We start from the raw sequence: 21,461 nt of genomic DNA on the forward strand, positions 1-21,461 counted from the left end.
TAACCTTTTGTAGTTGTGCTAATTTAGTCCTAAACCTTTTTTTTTTTATCAATTCAGTCCTAAACCTTTTGCAAACCAGCCAATTCAGTCCTTTTGGCCGGGCGACGCTGACATGGCCGCCGGCCAGCTGACGTGGCGCCAGCCGACGTCCACGTGGCAATATTTTAATATATTTTTTTATTATTTTCGAATTTTTTTCTTTTTTCTTTTTCTTTTCCTTCTCCCCCTGGCCTGTCCGACCAGGGGAAGGCTCGCCGGCGAGGCGAGCTGGGCCCTTGCCCGAGCTGGGCGAGGCGGAGCTCGCCCAGCCAAGGCGAGCTCTGCCCTCGCCCAGCCATGGCAAGCTGGGCCCTCACCGCCGCTGGGCGAGCTCCGCCCTCGCCCAGATCTGGCGAGGCAGAGCTCGCCATGGCAGGGCGAACTCCGCCTCGCCGGAGCTGGGCGAGGCTCACCCAGCGGTGGCGAGGGCCCAGCTCGCCATGGTTGGGCGAGCTCCGCCCGCTCGCCCAGCCGGCTTGGCAAGGGGCCCGCCCTCGCCCAGCTCCGGCGAGGTGGAGCTCGCCTCGCAGAAGCGGGGCCCTCGCCGGCGAGCCTCCCCCTGGCCAGGGAGGAGAAGGAAAAGAAAAAAAAAATCGAAAATAATAATAATAAAATATTAAAATATTGTCACGTGGATGCCGGTCGGCGCCACGTCAGCCGGCCGGCGGCCACATCAGCGCCAGCCGGCCAAAAGGACTGAATTGGCTGGTTTGCAAAAGGTTTAGGACTGAATTGGCAAAAAAAAAGGTTTAGGACTGAATTGGCACAACTACAAAAGGTTTATGACTTTTTTGGTAATTTTCCCAAGAAACTACAAACATCAAACAGAACCGTTAAAGTCATACATAACGATCTCGGCTGCCCTTCATTGGATGGACAGGTTTAACTTCACAAAAATCTGGTGCATCAGCATTCGATCGCCATCGAACCACTGCTCCTGTCAATCCTCATGCAGCGATGCAACTGCTTAACCATGGATCGTATCTCGCAGGCTCGCGGGTGCGACTCGTCCCCAGCAATAAACCTACACGATCTGTCCTCAACATTAACAGCGCTGTACCCGGCTATTACACCGATCGCTCTCTCTTTTGCCAACCTCCTCATCCTCGCAGCATCGCTCCACAAACCGCCTACCGCATACATGCTCGATGCGAGCATGTAGTTTGCCGAGTTCAATGGTTCCAACTCGAGAATCCGAGGAACGACGTCCTTGCCCATGTATTCATTTCCAAAGCTTTTGGAAGCGCTCAATAGCGCCCCCCAAGCGCTGGCCTTGGATTCCAATCCTTCAGGCATCTCTTTGATCAAGTCCATGGCCTTATCAAGCTTTCCTGCTCGACTCAACATGTCTACCACGCACGAATAATGTTCTACATCTTGGCGGAGATCGTGCTCATCGACCATCGATTGGAAGAAGGAAAGCCCCTCTTCGACCAAGCCACCGTGACTGCAAGCTGATAAAACAGAAAGGGCAGTCACTTCGTTGGGCTTAATGTTGTGCAGCTTCATCTGGGCAAGCAAAGTCAGGGCTTCACGTGCAAGGCCATTCATGCCGTACCCAGCTACCATGGCACTCCACGAGAGGACATTTCTGTTGGGCATTTGGTCAAAAACCTTTCTCGATGATTCTATCGTGCCACATTTCGAGTACATGTCGACGATGGCAGTTCCGACAGCCACTTCTGGTGCCAGGCATGTCCGGATTGCTATTCCGTGGGCGGATTTTGACCTTTTCAGTTCGGCCGAAACCGAACAAGCATCGAGCAAATTGATGATGGTAATTGCATTTGGCCTCTCTTGAGCACGTATCATCTTGCTGAACACTGTGATGGCCTCGTCAGGCTCCCCATTGTTGGTGAGCCCGGAAATCATCGTGCTCCACGAAACTGTGTCCTTCTCCATGCTATCGAAAAGGTCCCAGGCAATCTCTATCCTACCACATTTTATATACGCATCAATCAGAGAGTTCTGCAGAAAGTCATTTGATTCATATCCCTTCCTCAAAGCTAGACAGTGTACTGACTTGCACCAGCAAAGATTCACGTAATGCTTGCATGTCTGAAGGACATTCACAAGGGTCACTTCATCTGCCTCAATCCCTTCCTTTCCCATTGAACAAAACATCGACAGAGCTTCCGAGTACTTCTCGTTAAGAACATATCCAGAAACGATCGAGTTCCACGAGACGAGGTTCCTCCACGTCATATCTCTGAAAACACTAACCGCAGAGTCGACATCTCTACACTTGCAATACATATCAATCAAAGAGTTCTCCACAAACGAATCAACATCCAAACCCTTCCCGAGCACAAAGCCATGGGCCATCTTTCCCACAATCAAAGACCGGATACCAGCGCAAGCTTTCAGGACACTCACTACAGTCACCTCATCGGGGTCAATCTTGGCCTCCGAAACCATCTTTACAAACATCCGGAAGCCAAGATCAGCTTCCTCGTTATGAAGATACCCAGCTATCATCACACTCCACGATATGACATCCCTCTCGAGCATTTCATCGAACATGTCCTCCGCACGCTCCATATCGACATCCGCGTACCCTCCCAACAGAGAGTTCTGCACCGAGACAGAGCCCCAGAACCCATTCTTTATCACATAACCATGCAGCTCAAACAATTCGTTCACCAACCGGATGCTGCGACACGCCTGGAGAACCAGTACCAGAGTGGAGACACCGGGTTCGAACCCGTCAACCCGGGCTCGCCGAAACCACGACAGCCCTCGTCCCAAATCTCCCCGACGAAGGAACCCATGAATGAGCACGTTCCACGACACGGAGTCCCTGCTTCGCATGGACCGGAAGACGCCCAGGGCAGACTCCAAGTCCCCGCACTTCACGTACGAGTCCGTGATGGAGTTGCCGACGGAGGAGAACCCGTCGAGACCCCGCTTGAGCACCCAAGCGTGGATGGACTTCCCATGTTCGTTCGATAGCTTCGAAGCCGCCTTGACGACGGAATTGATCACCGAAGGCTCGGTGATCTCAACTCCTGCTCGCTTCGCTTCGTTAAAGCGGACCAACACCTCGTGCCAGCTTCCAATGCGGGACAGTTCTTTGACCCGCGAGATTGTGTCGGCGAGGACCGCCGGTTTGAAATGCAATCGCATTGCAAAGAATGCAATATCATGCTTTCAACCTACGGACATACCCCAATTCCTTAAACGTCGGAGCAGAAACATTTTGTAATAAAAAGTTCCTTCTCTTCGATCGGTTCATTATGCATATGGAGCTTCATCGTTCACCTTCGAGGCCGATCGATAAAGCAGCTTGTATGCATTTGTTGGTTCGCAAATGCATTCTCGTAAATGGTTACGCAATACGATCGATGAAGGCCGAGCTCGTCTTTTCGGCCTAAGGCATTAGAAGTTCACACTTTGTGCGAGGACAATGGTAGATAACGTTGAAGTAACAGTTAAAGAATGCACGCTGAAAGTGAAAGATCGACAGTATAATGGAACTTTTCTTCTATTGTTATGACTGCAAAACTTCATCTGCCAAGTTTATGCAAAAAAATATGAAAATTTGATTGTTCCGTGCCGTCTCTTGTCGAAGTTTAAAGAATATCTCAGCCTTCGCCGAGCGCAATGGTGCTTCTGCTGGAGAAAGGAATCCTTTTTCGCAGAGAGAGCGAGAGTTATTCGCTTATGTTGCAACGCCGAAGATATGGGTTGTCGAACATGATGTATTTCGACCAATAAGGTTTGTACTTGGCGACCGCCAAATCCAACCAGGGCTTGTAGTTTCCGTTGTAATGAACGACGGCTGCATTATCTATCTCTGTCAGATTGAGTGCCGGATCATAGCCGAGTCCCAACACGTGCCACCTCCGATCGAGCGGATAAGTCAGATTGTAGAAGGTGATCAATCCCGGGGGTAACGTGCCGAGTTTCCACAATGTCCTATCCTCGTTCTGCATTGAATTTTCAATGAGTCAGTCACATCATAGCAAAGACAGCATCCACACTTGAACCCAAGAGCCACACACTAAGTCATTTGATGTTACACTACAGATATAAGCATATTCGCAAGCAAATCAGCACTATCATTCCTAAAGCAGAACAAGGAAATCAGCGAAGACGCAGGACAAGATAGACCAGACATCAAGGACCCACAGAGCTGCAACTCCAAACATTGCAAAATCAACGTGAAATAGGGAAAAAGAAGTTTGGGATATGAACCCAATTGAAGCAACAATGTACATCATCATGAGTTATCACTTCTCTGTTTCCTGGATGAGCAATATTTACTCAATACACCTAGTAGTTGTTGAGAAGATGGAAGCAGAAAGGACGAGAAGCATTGGAATTACCATGTCCTGCCAGCGGTGATATATTCCCGTGATGTTTCGCTTCTTCCACTCCTTGAGGTCAAACATATTCATACCATATGCCCAACCACAAGCACCAGGATCAAAGTTCTCAGAGATGATTGGATTAGAGAAGTTGAGATACTTATCGAACCTATGGAAACTCTCCTTACAAGTCTCAACGGCACCATTTACCATCCCATGCAGATCAACAGACCAAAGAGGCGTCAAGTCCTTCTGAACCACTATGTCATCATCCAAAAATAGTATCTTGTTTAACTTTGGGTAGACTTCAGGAAGGTAAAATCGAAGATGATTCAGCATGGACAGATACTTTGGATTTCTGTATTTGAGATTGTCGGTCCCAGCAGATAGGGAGGAAGGGTGATTGGCCTTGAAATAATATTCTTTAACCCTGGCAGACTCAAGTTGACGTAGAACAGAACAATATGAAGAATTGAGCCATGTAAATTCATCAATATTTTCAACCTGAACAGTCGCTTTGGCAGGAGGATTGACAAGAAACCACATTTTCATTGCTGCAAAATTTAGCTTATCTGTCACAATATGGAACACGTGCTTCTCAGGCTCCTGTGCATGCTGCATTGTAGAATTCACAACCACGGAAGTTGCTAGCACATTATCAGAAAAGATTGCATAGTGGTACAGTGAAGGATCTTCAATCTTGTCTTTGTCCAGGTCTCCTTTACTAGCATAATGCAGAAAATAATAGTCGGCGGTGAGCTGTAGAGGAAGGCAATGCAATGGAGTAGGAACTGTTTTAGCGGCTAGCTGAATGAGAAATGCACTCTTTTTCTTAAGAGCATTCACGTTGTCTTCAGTTGACTGAAGCATCCCTCTTAGTTTCCTTGCAACTGTAAGGCAATCATATAATTGGTCCTTCGCCAAAGAGAGGATGTGGCCCATTGCTTTTGCCTGATCGAGTGCACTAGAGAGAAAGGGAATGAGGAGGCAACCACATATAAGATAAAAATTGAAAGCATGTTCAAATTCCAGAAAACAAAGGTAATTGCCCCAACGAGAGTACCTGGAATGAAGCTCAGCATCCGAACTTGCTTCTCCAATAACTTGACGACTTTCTCTAGAGTGCTTCATGAGGACACTATAAAGGCTAGTATTATTTTTTGATTTAGCAATGGTAGCATATGCTTTTGCCATTATGATCTGGTCACGCATAAGTTTTAATGTAGAATCAGAATTAGGATTCTCATAATCTCTTCTCCATATGCTGTACTTTCCCTTCACGGTGGTATCGAGATTTTTGGACCTTTCTATTGCTGCTTCAACCATCTGATCATCCTCTTCTTTACCTTGTTGGATAAGCTCTGCAGTTCGGAGGACCCTCCTTTCCTGGCGCATCATCTGAAAGGAGAGGCGGGCAGTTATTACAGATTCGATCGTCCATGAAACCCAAATAGCATGTTTGAAAAGTTCAACTGGTAGATATGGCAATTTACCCGACGCTTGAGCTTCACAGGGCTTGACGGGGGCACAGGCTGATATTGAGTTCCACTTCCACCATCAAATCTCATCTCTGAATGATTGCTCGTTGTCTTCTCTACCTAGATTTGCATTTCTGTGTCAGTTGCTTACTACGAAAAGAACGAACTACAATGACATGTATAAACATAAAGACTGAACATCATCATTCCTCTACTTTACTCCATGTATTGTGCTAATTTCCTGGCCCCGAAATGACCAGCAGCTATTCTTTCAGAACCTGGTGTCTGAATTCCTTACGAACAAAAGAAAGTGTTTGAATCAAAAATTATTACCAGGAGATCATTTATGGGACCATGGTTTCCATCGACTGTATTTTCCCACGCCCATGAATTAGAAAGGTCCTTCATTCTTACAATACCCATCCGAACTTCCCCGGAGGAGTGGCTGTATGTGGCAATGATCTTAACATCCTGTATGCAACAGGTAACAATAACATGAGCAGGTTTGTCTTCCGTACATGATATGCATTCAGCTGCTTACCAGCTTCTCCGGAAAATTGCCAAGTCCAGCAAAAAATCAACACAAACTTGCTTCCAGATCTTACCTCTTCATCTGCAAAACTGCCTTCTTTAGCATGAAAGATGCCCAGCTCCTGTTCACCCACACGACAGGTAATCAGAAACTCTAGAGAGCATTAAATGTTTGGCGAAATAAAAGATACAGGTTAATACAATAGTTGCGGTCAGTTTAGTGTAGAAAGTCAGATTTAAACGCCTTACACGAAGCAAGGTACAGCTGAATCCAGACGTCAAAATGTCAGAGCTCAAACCCAAAAGCCATGGTGTAAAGCCTCAGCGAAACCAAACACCCCCTAAGGTTATAGGACATTGATTGTACTTGTTATCACTTATCAGGCCATTGTCTACCTATTTTCATGGAGACATTTATTTTCACCTCTTAGTTAGTTCTTATAAATGATATGCGGACACAATATCTTTATGAACTTCTTGTTTGAGTATATTTTCGACGCTTAAGTTGCTAAAATACACCTGCTTGATCGTATGGCCCACCATTCTAGTGGCAAGAATTATGAGTTACAATCGATCCTCTGATATAAATGCAGACGTGCCACGGGCCAGACATCAAGGAAAAGAAGTAGATGAGTAGCAATCTAGACTCAGCGCTCTGCAATCCAATTTCTAACTAATGTGGAAAAGTCCGCGAGATATTTGATGTCGCCTCGTATGGTTCTAAGTTATCCTCAGGCTTCAATTTTTCTGTCAGAGTGATGGCAAAGGGCAAGAGCCATGCATTATTCCCATTTCCGAGATCAACGAAAAAGTAAAACCTCATGTCTCAGGAAACGGAAAATTCAGATGCTAGAGTTTGAAGCTACTGATAAAGGACGCTAAAAGCAATTGAGCTATGTTAGGTCGACCGCTTGAGAGTAATTACTGCTGGAGAATGCAATGACGACCGTACAATCCAACCTAAGACCAAGATATAGAATCAAGAAACCCCAAGCAGCGCATTCGCCGGGGTCCGGGTCACAATTAGCGTACTCATTCGCCGACGATCAATCGAAAAGACCGTGATCCGGGCAAAACAAGACTCACCAAGTTTCTGCCGTTGACATAGCAGGCCAAGCACAAGAGCATAAGAACGAAGCAGCACGACGACATCACGAAACCCATCTTTCAACATCCGGTTCAGCTTCGCGCCTCCATCGAATCTCCCAAATTCAAGCCACCAGCTGCCCAAAAAAGAACCCAAAAAAAAAAAAAAAAAAACAACGCCCGACGATCATGAACTAGAAAAGGTGCTCTCTTTCATGTTCAACAAAAATTCGGCCAGCGACCCATCCGGCCTTGAGCCAAAACCCACACGACGGACGGACGGTGTCGTCCAATCACCGACGAGCAATGCGCAACGAGTGCCCACACACAAGACGACTACGAGCACACTGTATGAACAGCTGACGCGCATCGTCCCCACTTCAAATTCGTCTCGCCCTGAACTAAAACTGCGTCATTTTCGACCGGACAAAGCATTAAGGCGCGGGCTCACCTATTCCTGATCGGCGTCGCATCTGCTCCGATCGACCATAGCAGCAGCAACAATCCACGGAGAGAGAGAGAGACGCTTTGGTTTTTGACGGTGGCGTCGGAGGGAGATCTGCGCGGGCCTCCGGCCTCCTAAAACGACAACGGCATGGACGCGCGACGCACGACGAGCCGTTTGCGCCGCGTCGTTTTAGCGATCCGGACTCCACGCATAAACACTGACTTTTTTTTTTTTGAAAATGAAAAATTCACTTGGTTTTTACATCGATAATTACGATACATAGAAGTAAAAAGTTATTTGACCCGTTAGACTGCCAATAATTTGGATAACATTTTCTTAAAATGATATTTATATTATTTACAAAAATAAATAAATAAAAAATATTTTCATCATTTACGAAAATGTTAAGACATAAATTATTGTCAGTAATAAAATTATTTTTCATCGATTAGTCATTTTAAGCGATTCAAACGATCATTTTAACAAAAATATTTTTTAAATCATTCATTTTTCGCGAAATAAACAAACCCTCAATTAAAAAGTTGTTAATCGTACCACAATTATCAACTTTGTAACCACATGAGAACATCATCAATTGCTTTTATGCTTGGTAACTTTCAATTTTTTCCTCTCCATTTCCGTTCATTTCATGATATTATTACGATTCTAAAATACCTTTCTCTTTTTTCTAAATCTTAAAATTTGCCACATCAGCTACCACACACATGTAATTAATGTGCTATGCTACGCTCCACTATACAAACCGTGTAAGTTGAAGGACCCAATTGCATAAATTATAAATTCGAGAGCTCAGTTGCACAAAACAAATCCAAACGTGGATTTCAATCACAAAGTTTGCACAAATTCATGGGCTTCCTTGCAAGATTTTTGAGATTCAATTTTATTCTTCATCTTTAAACAAATAGATGATGTCATATTTCGAATTAATGGGCATAATTACAATGTGATTCCTCAAATCTCTCATACTTTACTATTTTCAGTGTGACAATCATTTAAATTTATTGGGAAAAATTAAAAAAAAAACACCAAAAAACAAATTGCTACGACGCCAAAAAAACCAAGGGGGCATGTTGTATAGTTCTCACACGAATTTGCCATCCATTAAGTGTATAAATTGACCCTAATTCTTAACTTTTTTGCTTTCAAACATTTGATATTTGACATTACCAGTAGCAATCATGTCAAATTGCTTCATAAATTTTAGGCAGAGAAGTTCACATTTAGTCCTTTAACTTGTGCAATTTTTCATAATTAGACCTTCGGGTTTTTCGTTACGTGCGATGGAGTCCTCTAACTTTAATTTTTTTTTCCAATCAAGTCCTTTTGGCACCACCAGCACACTCAATCCTAATTGTCTAAAATTGTTGATACTAAATGATAACCATAACAAACAACACAAACTATTTTCAACCTAACATCAGTTCAAGTTTAGTACAAAAATGTAGAAAAACTCCATACCAAAAAGAAAGAAAGAAAAAAGGATAAGGAAAAATAGAAAGCAAATGGAAAACGGCGGGAGGGAGAGACGGGCGGCGGCGGCGGCGGCATCACCCTCCATCTCTGCAGCCGCCGCCATCGCCCTCTACCTCCGTTGCCGTTGCCAAATGCCATAAGCAGCCCAACACCGGCGAAAAAAAAATGACTTTTTGCTTAAAAAAAGTCGAAACAAATAAAATATCAGAGTCTTGGTAAAAATCCTTCATTTGCAACTCTTTTGCGAGTGTGCACTATCAGCCAAATTAAAGCATCTGTAGCATTAGGACTTGCCATAGCCTCTGTATAACAAAACTGAAATGCTCAACCTCAAACCCTTTTCCCAAACGCAAATCATCAGCCAAATTATGGCTAAAAATAATCCTACAATCCAATGTAACCACACCTTCATTGCTGAACAATCACCCCTTGATTCCTACTACCTAAGTCGAGGCGAGTTTTGGTAAGCCGAAACCCCTTTATGCCTCGAGTGCAGCGGAGACCGGGTCTGCATAGGCGGCGGCTTCGGCAGCGGCAGCTGGTGCTGGACATGGCTGTGAGCCATGGGACGCCCGCTCCTCGACTGGGCCGCTCTCTCGGTGGCCGGCTCGAGCGTCTCCAGGGTCCTCACGACCTCTTCCATGGATGGCCGGGACTTTGGCTCGGGCGCTACGCAGCTCAGCGCGAGCTGAGCGATCTCGTACATGGTTTTTGAGTGGTACTTCCCCTCAAGCGTGGAGTCCATGATGGTCTTCAGCTTCCGTTTGTCAGACAAGTATGGTTTCACCCACTCGACCAGATTCTCCTGCCCGGGCGGACGGGCAGGGTCGACCGCCCGGAGGCCTGTCAACATCTCGACTAGGACTACGCCGAACCCAAACACGTCGCTCTTAACATAAAGATGTCCTGTAAACGTACAAGAAAATTGCTTATTGCTTGACATACGAAAGACCGATCAACGAAACATGTTGATAAGGTCGGACTTCGAAAGAGAACGAGGACAACTGACCGGTCGCGATGTACTCCGGAGCTGCATAACCTTGTGTTCCCATGACCCGGGTTGAGACATGAGACTGGCTCGCCGAAGGACCCATCTTGGCCAGGCCAAAGTCTGAGATCTTGGCATTGTAAAACTAATGAAGCAGGAAAAGTTAGATACTGTTCCATATGACCATCTATACAGAAGTACTACTTTCTTTTTCGTTTATCTGATCATTTTATCAGGACAAGTTTAAGGTTGCCGTAGGGCTTTGTTTTTCTTTTTTCATGGGGGCACTTACAAAGAATTAAGCGTCCATGAATTTGCCCGATAGGCATAGTGAAGAATTCATGACAGACGCAAAAGCGCATGAAGAACATGCCGTCGCAAAGGATGAACTGTGGTTGTAACTCACTTACTCCGTCCAGCAGTATGTTCGAGGCCTTGAAGTCCCGATAAATGACTTGCTTTTCGGAAGTGTGCAGGAATGCCAGGCCACGTGCCGCTCCTACTGCGATTTTAAGCCTCAAGCCCCACGGAAGTGGCTGAACCATTGCACCCCCTGCCAGGTAAGGAAATTGTTCTCAGCGAAAAGCCAAATATTTTGATAGAGAACTGAGAAGAATCGGCAAGATTATGTTAAACGCATTTGCTAAGTAATCTCAACAGATCGCGCATTACTTCCAAATAAATGGTGTTCCAAGCTGCCCTTCTGCATGAACTCATACGCCAGGAGAAGCTCCTTCTCCTCCAGGCAATACCCAATAAGCTTCACGAGGTTTGGATGAGAAAGCCGTCCTAGGAAATCTATCTCGGCCTGCAAAAAGTGACACGTAAAACACCAGTTGTTGACTAGTGCTGGGACTAATCCCGGATAAGCATAGAAAGGTAGCTTGAGGTACAATTCAACGCTAGATACTTTGATTCTGGTTACATTCAATCGAAGAGAAGCACCTGCCACTCCTGGAAACCCTGCTCACTCTCGGATTTCAGTTTCTTGACAGCGATTACCGACCCACTGCCACTCTTCGATGAAGGCTTTTCGTCAAGCCAGCCCTTGAAAACTTTTCCAAAGCCGCCCTCTCCAAGAAGTGTGTCAGGCTTAAAGTTTTTAGTCGCAGCTTTCAGCTCCGCGAAGGTGAAGATCCTTAAATTTGCGAGCGGTAAGATCTGGCCATGAGGGGAAGCCTCGTCCCCGCTCGAAGCAGAGAAGCGGCTGATCGGGGATATGCTGCTGCCGAGTGAAGTTGTCGTCATTGTCATAGTGCTTGTTGACTGTGATGATGTTCCTGCTAGGATTTACACTATTTAAGCAAGAGAAAAGGAAGAGGAGATGGAGTGCAAACGCTCTATCCACTGCGCACCAAACACAGGTTCATCGAAGTAAAACGACATAGGGAGTCCATTTCCATACAGATTGAAGACATTGAGTCATGGCATGAGAAGATACTGCAAGCAGGTAGGAATCTTTGGCTCTGGTTAAGAAGTGACCACAAGTTTCAATCATCTAGAACGAGCAGTATCGGACATGAAAAGCTAGGAACTTTGGCAAAGACAACAACATAGGATAGGATAATAATTCAACGAGAGCCATAGAAGCATCTTATCTTCCGAACATTTTTGTACAGACAAAACAAACACAATCTTGGTTTTACCTGTGGTATTGAGGTGGGAGTCAGCCCTCGAGCTTCGATTTTCAGCAGAAGAACCCCAACAATTCCCCATGAGTTATAAACTGAATCTTGCCTTACCCACGTTGAAAAGAAACTGAAAGACCCAAAAGGTGAATCACTGGAGCTCGAAGAAGCTCCTTCCTTGATATGGACAATGACCACCACAAGTTTCAACAATCTTTGTTGCTGCTGTTGCTTCTGACGATGCGTAATATAGCAGCCTAAACATCACCCTTTTCGATGGCCCCGTTATTCCACACCCTTGACCAGAGCTTTCTCCCACTAATTCCCCCGCAGTTTCCCAGTTGAAGCAGAGAGAGAGAGAGAGAGAGACAGACAGTTCCAAGTCAACTGCCGTATAAGATAAACTCGTACCAGTCAACAGACAAGGACGGGAAACGAGATTTTTAAAGGAAGAGAAGGCGACATTTGCGTACACATGAATGTCCAGGCCGGACTAGGTTGCTTCCTTCCCTGAAGGGAAAAAGCAATGTGAATTGCCGATTGACCGGCGCGCGTCCAATACTCTGTCGTCGTCATCATTGACAAAGAAAAAACTCAGAAAGGTTTAAGCAAAATCCTTCTTGTATGTCACATAAGTAACACAAGAAGAAGAAGATGAAGAAAGCTTAATCTCGCGCTACATATAATCTTTTGTTTACTATTCTAGGAATTACCATGATAGGCGGAGAAACCTATGCCGCTTCTTGTCGTGAACAAAAAAGCCTTATCTCTTCATGCATCGTGAAATACCCTTCTTGATTCTTAAACTGAAAGTATATGTTCATTGAAAATCCTAAAACTTGTTACGAAAGTACAATTGAGTTCTAAAACTTGCAAAATATGCAATCAAGGCTTAAAACTTGTTAAATTAGTGCAATTGAGTCCTTATATTAATTCTGTCCAACTTGGTTAACGGCATGCTGACGTGGCTTTTTTAAATATTTTCTCTTTGTTATGTGGTGATGACGTGGCTAAAATGACGTTATTTTTGTCCAAATATGATTTTTAATACAAATGTTATTTATATTAAATTTTAAAAAATAATGGGAGGTTGGACGCTTGCTGCCGCCGCCGCACCATCGCCGGGAAGTGGGGGTGATGGTGGGGAAATGGTCGGCGGGGGTTGTCAGCCCCAACCTCGCTGACTACAGGCGAAAGCTAATGGTGGGGCGGTAGCGCTCGTTGCCTGGTCCACCCCCTTGGTTTTTTAATTTTAACTTATTTTTGTAACTTAATTATAATCAAATTTGTATTAAAAATCAAATTTGGACCAAAACGACGCTATTTTAGTTTCATGTTTCGTGTTTTAACTACGTTATCGCCACGCAATAGAGAGAAAATATATTTTAAAAAAAAGGCCATGTTAGCATTTTCCGTCAGCCGAGTTGAACAGAATTTACGGAAGGACTCGATTTCACCGATTTGACAAGTTCCAGGACTTAATTGCACTTTTCGCAAATTTTAGTTTTCAATTGCACTTTTATGACAAATTTTAGAATTTTCAATACACGTATCCCTAAACCATAGTGTCCTCGTACCTTTTTTCTTTACAAGTAATGAGTTTTGCCCCACACCGTGTAACTGGCATAACGTACCAGTCGGGTTTCATGAGCCGCAGTTTCAACAGAATGTGCAGCTACGTTAATTCGAACAGGGGAGCCAGATAGACCATCGCTCTTTGTTACTAGAGCCATCCACTATACTTTGTCGATGTCTTGCCTGTTCTTGTCGTTTTGAAATCGAAAATCTCACGAAGGTTTGACTTCTTCGCACTCGACCATTATATAGGCTGGCAAGCAAGAGAGGCCAATCGCTATCGCTTTTGGACCAAAACTGGTTTCGGAACTGGAAGCCTCCTCCAAGTGGCCAGCGATTTCCACGTTCCGGGATGAACCCGTCTTCCACTCCAAAACCACAATCTGAAAAAGTCCAACATAAAAAAAAGTCTCCCCCTTTATGAATCCCCTAATTGAAATGTTTGGTCTGACGTTTTGGTGTGAAATAGCTTCGTGTGTGAATCTGAAGAGGAGCATCTCTAGGGCCAAAGAAAGAAAGAAAAAGTCTGCGAACCTCGAATTCGATTGAAATCCCATGAAAGTTTCAAACTTTAAAGTGACCGATGTCACCGAGCTTTAAAATTTCTAGAACAAATCCTTTCTTGAGGAACCACAACAACCGTACTTGAGAGTTTCCTACCTTATACAGCTCAACGTTTAATTCTCGTGGTGTCTCGTTTTTTTATTTTTTTAATGCTCGGGTCAACCAAAAGCAAAAGAGGTCAATTCCATGAGGTTCAAGCTTGAGTTTTTATCAATAATAACAAATAATCCGTGCTTTCGACTAGTAATTCTGGAAATGGTCAGCAAAGTAAGTTGTGTTTTGTCTGCAAACAGAACATCGGAATGAAGTCGCGCATCGAAAAGTCAAGCAGTTCATATTATACACATTTCGGTCTCGGGTACTCTGGTTTTCTCACCAGAAATGTCACAGCTTCGATTTGACTAATGTTTCTGCAGTATGAAACCATTTTATTTTCGCAATAACCTGACCTCGAATGCTTGCACTGACATCTAAGAGTTGTCTAGTCTCATTTATGTATTCATCCAACGTTAACGTTTTGTGTTGACCCGCACGCTTCAACTGGAAAAATATAGTTGAGAAAAGATTAAAAAAAAATGGCTTGCTTCCAAACTACTGAAGTACGGTTGTACGTACAAGTTGAACATCACCTGGTCAGAAGCGCCATGCACTAAAAACGTTGAATCTCCGTCTTTACTATTGTACAATTTCACATAATTTGTAGGAAGGGAACGAGCAATGTCGCAGAGCTTCAAGCAATGGTCATCGCGCAATCGTTGCTCGTTGTCCTAGAAATGAATGAGAGCTCACAAGTCACAAACTGCCAACATGACCAAGACCAAAAGCACTCAACAGCAGTAGTGTATTGGGAAGGTAATTTCTATTGGGTCATGCCTTCAATAATGATTACAACTGCAAAGAAGCATATTCTACAAGGCTACAGAGTCTCAAAGACACTATATTCCTCAGGGTAAATTATGGCTTCTAGTGTTACAAATTCAGACCCCCGTTTTGCTAGTGGACCTAAAGGATCAGGGCCCATGAATCTCTCTATCTATACAAGAATAAGACCTACTCTTTTACAACATCAGGTCAAGATCAGATTGTAGCTCTGGCCCGGATTCACATACAGGACCCTTAATTGGCCCTGCGGGGTCATGTGAATCCCCACTTCATCTTCCTAAGGTTAATTAATCAAAGAGAAAAAGAAGAAGAGACAAATTCACTAACCCTATATTCTCAAAGCTGCAATGCTAAATCTGGCTTTTCCGTCTCGGGCTTACCGGAAGTAGGGGAGCTAGGGGACTGGAACCCAAAGTTTAAATCGGGTGGCAGAGAGCCCGGTCTCTGTTGTTGTGACAATTCTGAGTCAGGTTTTTGTTGTGACGATTCATTTGAAGGAGGACTGCAATGAAGCCCCGCAGTATCTCCCGGAGTCCTAGGATCCTCCGCATTTAAGTTCTGAGCAGATCCTGGAGCAACGGAATTCGTACACGTCCTGGAACTTGGGTCCAGCAACCGAGGGGATTGGAAGTTGAATCCATCGGCCCTAGCTACTCCAATCAATTTCCCCATATGAGCTGCAAGATTAATCTTTGACACACCATTAATCCCATTAATGCCTAGCCCCATGGAGCTTCGAGGAATTTGAAAAGGAGGCCTCAGTACATTTAAGCTGCTCCCGCTTTTTAAGGCATTTGGCTCAGCATCAGAGTTCAACCCCTCAGTATTTTCCACCTTGTCTAACCGAACTTCTGCAGATTCCTTAGAATCGGGAAGTGAGGGTACAGCAGTCTCCGGTAAACTCGCTCTTTGCTGCTCCAGTAAATTATCCATCAATTCAGTGCCAGAATGAACAGCTTTAGGAGACACACTGGCAGGGGCAGAGAAAGGACCAAGTACCCGTCTCTGTGGTAAGATGTCATTCTCACCAACCCACCCGCGGCCAAACTTTACACCAGCGGGCAAGCACCTTTCTATCTTCTTTGAAGCAACTTTCCAAGCAACTGGTCCCAGATTAGCAGCAAAACGAGCTAGGCTTCTTGCATAACTGTGATCTGGGTGTAGCCCCACCTGCTCCCATAGAATCCAACAGTTAGGGCTGGGCAAAGCAGTTGTCAGCAGAAGAAAATAAATCCCCAAATGTTGAAATTCTTAGCGAAAGCCGTTGCCTCATGTCTCAGATATTCAAATGCATCACAAGGAAAAATGAAGCAGAAAGATTTTTAAATTATCCTAAACTTTTGATATATGCTAAGTAAGCTTATTGCAGCAATAGGCTTTTCCTTTCCCAAACAAAAGGAGAGGAATTGGACACATACAGCCATTAGCTGCTTCCTCTCCCTGCTGAATGTAGTCAGGACAGAAGGCTCGTGTCCACAAGCAGATGGATACTGGCTATATGTATTACGCCTGTTCTCAATGGATATAGCTTGCTTCCTGTCATGCTTTGCTGAATTACCCTTATATAGGAAACCTGGAAAGGAAATAACAAAAGTTACTATGAAGAACGGATGCATGCATTTATGGCTAAACATATAAAATAAGTAAGAACAAGCCAACTCTTTATCAGATGTACAGACCTGCATATTCATCATTCTTATCATGTCTCTTCTCCAAAAATGGACTTGCATATATATCATTATTGCGAGAGCCATAATGAAGTCGTCCCGATAAATTGATCGGACCATATTTACCAGCATAAGTTGGTCCCTTTCTGAGATCATACGTTGATGACGTTGTGTTCTCTCCTCCAGTTGCAAGAGTTGCATCAGAAGAAAATTCTAAACCAGAACGGTCCAAGGGTGGCCTTCCCACTGGCCTCTTCAAATTTTTGGTCGGTGGTCTGCCTCTTCTCACTACCTTTTGCTCAGGTTCATTGTCATCACTATCTTGCCTTAGATTCTCAAAATTCTTTTTCGCCAGCTCTTGTATAGCACGAGCCTGTAAGCAGAAGATTTCATCTAATAAAGGACTATGGCGATTTTGGCAAGATATGCATGGAAAACGACTGTACCTGTCGAAAATAGATGGTGTCGGGGGCATTATACTGCATTGCATTCGAACAAATCAAGAAAACATCTTTCTGCAAGAATAGATGTGTAGGACATTAGTACTTCAGTTATTGACCGCCATAATTTCAAACAATCAGATAGAAATGTCAAAAGGAAACATGAATATAAAAGTCAAACATAGTATCTTCTTAAATGCTGCAAGCCCAACAAATGAATAATGGTATTGTAGATGTATTAAATACAATAATAAGTATGCAATATCATGATCGCAGTGGAAGCAAGAACAGGGAACAGCTTGCTTGCTGATACGGAAGCATCTTGTGGCAGCATATAAGAAAAGAGAAAGAACACCATGCGTCCTAGCCACGCTTAATGTGATAGGCCAACCAGGAAACGTGCAAAGAATTCATGGCTAATGCAAAAGCAGCACTAACGTGATGGAAATCAAGACACTACCATACTGTCAATGACAGGGCAACCAACAAGCAGAAAAGAGAGTGGGCAGAAGCAAGGAAGCAACATGACAGGACCAGCAGATGTTCTACATTTCTCTGGCACAAATTGCGACAGTAGCAGGCCTCAAACCACCTTAGAGGGCAAAGCAGATGAAGACAGAGTCCCGTCCACAGTCCAACTAGCAATATGACTATAAAAACGAAGTAAAGGAAGAGCAGTATATGGGCACAGAAAAAACTACTCGAACCACACATTTTTCTGGGAGTTATCATGATACTGGCTAAATTAGATGGAATCGTGGAAGCCTAAAGGTCCATGCATCCTCCTTTTCACACAGGAGGATATGGGACAAGAAACAGCAAAGACAAGATCCAACTGCGTAAATCCCATAAAATGCAATACATATGCTGGACTTGATTTCAATTGAGTGAGAATCCTAGACTTACAACCTCTCCACTACTGCAAACATCTAAGACAAACTAGAAGACAAAATAAGTGGTTATCCCACAAACTGAGGTCTTCAAGAAACAATTCATAACATTGCTGTCTAGATACATGGGTTGACTGCTATGACTTATACACCCAGAAAAATTAATGATGTGCGAAAAGTATAATGTCAGTTCACCCAAAAAAAAAAAAAAAACTAGTCTCCCAATATATATAGCGATGAAATGATAGACCGCATAGTGAAAAGAAGATAGCAAAAAATTAATACGAATGAGCGCAAAAAATTTAACGAATGATGTGATGATTGAATGCGAGAAGCAATATGACCGACTACAGAAGCATGGCCAAAGTCCAATAAACTCCCTGACAGCTAGCATGTAATGCCAGTAATATTGATCGAAAACTTTATGCGTTGTTAGCGAACAAACATAAAAGATGCAACAGCTAGGTTATATACGATGACCAGACGCGAAGTTGCGTGACATGCATGGAAAAGAATCGACACAGTAGAACTGAATTATAAAATATGAACCAATGGTGAAACTTAAATGTATCCACAGGTAACGGTTCGATTTGAAAAATTGAAACTTAGCCCATTCAGAATAACCGAAGATATTCCTCTCCACCACATAATCACAAGCATCGATAATAAATGAATATCGGGAATCAACAGGGAAGATGATTATAAATAACCTCAAAATGTTCCAAGCTGGCATATGCTCCACCGGCAAGTTTCTTCCGCACAGTTCCGAAATCCATTGGATGCTCTATGACTTCATGGTAGTCAGGGAGCTGAGCAGCAGAACCAAAAAATGCAACAAATAAGGAAAACTGATTTTTTACCAAAAGCCTTAGAATTTAATGTATCATCACTTCCACAACTTACTTCCTTGGGGTCCACTGGTTCAGAAAACACACCATAAGTGTCCTTCCTGAAATTGTATTGATATACCAACTTAGCATATTGACTATCAAAAGCCACATAAAAGGCAACCAACACAAAACCTGAAAAGCTTAAAAACGCACTTTTGAAGCCTGTCGAGTATAAAGACCAGAAGCTTTTTATCAGGCAAAGGAGTTGAAGGTCCCGAATCCATCTGAGTCCCTGCGCACAACGCATGACACCAAAATTCAGCAAAGCAGTAGCGCATTTCTGCGTCAGGAGCTCGAAAAGTTTGAGATTTGATACGCACCTTGATGGCTAGCCGTGGATTTCGACCCAGAAAGAGGTTTCTCTCCCTGCACAATGTCGATAAACATGACTTACCGATTACCAAAAATGAAGGCTGGTAAATGCATTTTCCATAATGAGTACAGAACCATCAGAAATGGCCGTGGAAAGGCAAAGTGGGACGGAGTTCTAAAGTGCCCAAAAAGGGAAAACACAGTTGCGCAAACTGTGAATAATAATTGAAGAAAGGACAAATCGGGACTTTTTGCTAATGTCTGCCAAAATCATCATAACCTTCGAATATCAAGGATGATTCAATCGCAAGAACAATCAAAAGGATTTCTTGAAGAGAGATTAAAAAGGCAACTATCACATGTTGTTCAATTCAATTGAAGAAGTCTCGTGAGGAGGAGGGGGAAAAAGTCAGCCCTCGCTTACTAAAAACTGCCTATAAAGAACCCAGCAACAAAGCAGTACACACAGTTCAAAGGCCCGACTTTCAAGGACAAAAAATTTCAAATCAGGTCAACTTATATTCCTCCATTGGAACCCAAAAGACGACAAATTCGCTCCCTCAGAAAACAGGACAAAGTTAAAAACAGCGCTTTTTAATTCATGTGCTCTCAATTCAAAACCCACGAAACCAAAACCCCCCAAAATTCAGTCCGCTCGCCGGCGGCAGAGGAGGAAAAATTCACTACCTTTTCGCCGTCGGCAGCCCCGGACACGTCCCCGATCTCCCTGATCTTGCGCTTCCTCTTATTACCCCCCGGACCCCCACCCCCCTCCTCCTCCTCCGCGCTCGACTCCGCCGGCCCCGCCGCCCCCGCGCCCGTCGGCGACCCCTCCTGGCCAGCGGCGGGCAGCTTGAGGACGAGCTTGAGCTTCTTCTCGCGGCGCTTCCCGGGCAATTCCCCGCCGCCGCCGCCGCCCTCCTCCTCCCCCTCCCCGCCCTCCTCCTCGTCGGTCCCGCCGGGGGAGGAGCCGTCCGGGATAGGGTTCCGGCGTGTAGATCGGCGGGGAGCGGCCGCGGGATCGCGGCCGCGGGGCGGGCCCGGGGCCGAAATGTCCCGCTTCTGCCTCTGGGTCGCCTCCTGCTGCTGCTGGTGGCGGTGGTGGTGGTGGTGGTGGTGGTGCTCCTCCTGCTGCAGCTTGAGGTTGCGCTTCTGGAGATCCAGCAGCGACGGCCTCCCCTTCTTCTTCCTCTTCTTCTTCTCCACTATCTTCCCCATCTCTCTCTCTCTCTCTCTCTCTCTCCTCTCCTTTCCTTTCCTTTCTCTCTCCTCTCTCTATTGTGTTGTTGTGCGTCGACAGACGAACGGGGGCGTTAACCTTATTTTTTTTTGGGTTTTTTGTTTTTGTTTTTATTTTATTTATTATATTTATGTTTCGCATTTAATTGTGGAGAAATAATGTGTTTGTTTTATTCGGTTACGGTTTTTCTGGTGACTTTGAGGTGGTGGAGCGAGGGGGCACGCGCCTCGGCACGTGACCCTCGCGCCCCCTTGGTCCCCCGCGGCCGCACACGTGGCGGCGTGGGGCCCCGCCCGGGCCAAAAGCAAAACCGGGCCAAGAGCCGAACGGGGCTCCTTCTTCTCTTTCGCCTTTCGACGGTTCGGCCGGCGAGTCGCTCCGACGACGTTTCGTATCGCGCTTTAAAAGTGGAATTTAATCCCTCCAGGAGTCCCCCTAATAAATAAAAAGAGAGAGAGAAATAAAAACCCGATCCCGTCTAATTAATCGTACTTCGTAATCTTATAATAATGATAATTAGGGAGAGTTAAATCTTGATCTAATATGCAATATCGTCCGCGAACTTTTAATCTGCTCGATGTGGTCGCTGAACTTCAGCCCGATGTGCAATGTCATCCCGGAACTTTTAATCTATTCGATACGGTTCTTGAACTTTTCATAAATGTTTAATCTAATCCATACATATCTTATGTTATCCATTGAGCACTTTTACACATTAAATATGTAATAAAAGTTCCGGGACCATATTGATTAAATTAAAATTTAATGAGCTATATTGTAAATTGACTCGAAATTCGAGGATCATATTAAACAAATTAAAAATTCGGGAATTATTGGTGTCATTTTTCCTGATAATTAACCTATCACGTATTTTTTCGTAAAATGAAATTTTGACCAAAGCAGGTGGGGGTTAGGCAGGTCCGTTGACTGGGATTTTTTCTCGTTGATTCCATTACTTCTTGACCCAACAAAAAGGGACACCTAGGTGATCTCGTTTTA

At 44.4% G+C, this 21,461-nt stretch overlaps 3 protein-coding genes and 1 pseudogene across 3 annotated transcripts; all 4 read right to left on the reverse strand.

Annotated features, from left to right (window-relative positions):
- Window positions 1-851: 851 nt before the first annotated feature.
- Window positions 852-3,372, reverse strand: LOC115672611 (pentatricopeptide repeat-containing protein At2g17210). Its single transcript, XM_030594461.2, has one exon. The coding sequence runs from the start codon at window positions 3,163-3,165 to the stop codon at window positions 946-948; it is 2,220 nt and encodes a 739-aa protein (XP_030450321.2). The 5' UTR covers window positions 3,166-3,372; the 3' UTR covers window positions 852-945.
- Window positions 3,373-3,507: 135 nt separating this feature from the next.
- On the reverse strand, window positions 3,508-8,049 carry LOC115672612 (probable galacturonosyltransferase 3). Its single transcript, XM_030594462.2, has 8 exons — window positions 7,896-8,049; window positions 7,445-7,581; window positions 6,433-6,480; window positions 6,161-6,298; window positions 5,843-5,947; window positions 5,413-5,747; window positions 4,368-5,313; window positions 3,508-3,968 (listed from the first exon to the last, which is right to left on the reverse strand). Exons 2-8 carry the CDS (start codon window positions 7,520-7,522, stop codon window positions 3,693-3,695), a joined length of 1,926 nt encoding a protein of 641 aa, XP_030450322.2. The 5' UTR covers window positions 7,523-7,581; window positions 7,896-8,049; the 3' UTR covers window positions 3,508-3,692.
- Window positions 8,050-9,576: 1,527 nt separating this feature from the next.
- On the reverse strand, window positions 9,577-12,361 carry LOC115672481 (probable serine/threonine-protein kinase PIX13). Its single transcript, XM_030594291.2, has 6 exons — window positions 12,021-12,361; window positions 11,320-11,654; window positions 11,047-11,182; window positions 10,785-10,927; window positions 10,396-10,519; window positions 9,577-10,292 (listed from the first exon to the last, which is right to left on the reverse strand). Exons 1-6 carry the CDS (start codon window positions 12,088-12,090, stop codon window positions 9,826-9,828), a joined length of 1,275 nt encoding a protein of 424 aa, XP_030450151.1. The 5' UTR covers window positions 12,091-12,361; the 3' UTR covers window positions 9,577-9,825.
- Window positions 12,362-14,983: 2,622 nt separating this feature from the next.
- On the reverse strand, window positions 14,984-20,527 carry LOC115672749 (uncharacterized; annotated as a pseudogene).
- Between the last annotated feature and the right edge of the window lie 934 nt (window positions 20,528-21,461).

This window comes from Syzygium oleosum, unplaced genomic scaffold (assembly GCF_021117445.2).
Source record: "Syzygium oleosum isolate NSW1041296 unplaced genomic scaffold, Sole_v2.1 Sole_v2.08, whole genome shotgun sequence".
In the NCBI taxonomy this organism is placed as follows: domain Eukaryota; kingdom Viridiplantae; phylum Streptophyta; class Magnoliopsida; order Myrtales; family Myrtaceae; genus Syzygium; species Syzygium oleosum.

Excerpts from the sequence above, each read along its gene's own strand:
- LOC115672611 (XM_030594461.2), bottom strand. The coding sequence starts at position 3,165 with ATGCGATTGCATTTCAAACCGGCGGTCCTCGCCGACACAATCTCGCGG.
- LOC115672612 (XM_030594462.2), bottom strand. The coding sequence starts at position 7,522 with ATGGGTTTCGTGATGTCGTCGTGCTGCTTCGTTCTTATGCTCTTGTGC. Across the intron at positions 6,481-7,444 it reads ATGTCAACGGCAGAAACTTG|GAGCTGGGCATCTTTCATGC; the intron begins GTGAGTCTTGTT and ends GTGGGTGAACAG. Across the intron at positions 5,948-6,160 it reads GTCCCATAAATGATCTCCTG|GTAGAGAAGACAACGAGCAA; the intron begins GTAATAATTTTT and ends ATGCAAATCTAG.
- LOC115672481 (XM_030594291.2), bottom strand. The coding sequence starts at position 12,090 with ATGGGGAATTGTTGGGGTTCTTCTGCTGAAAATCGAAGCTCGAGGGCT. Across the intron at positions 10,928-11,046 it reads GGAACACCATTTATTTGGAA|GGGGTGCAATGGTTCAGCCA; the intron begins GTAATGCGCGAT and ends CTTACCTGGCAG. Across the intron at positions 10,520-10,784 it reads CGAACATACTGCTGGACGGA|TTTTACAATGCCAAGATCTC; the intron begins GTAAGTGAGTTA and ends CTGCTTCATTAG.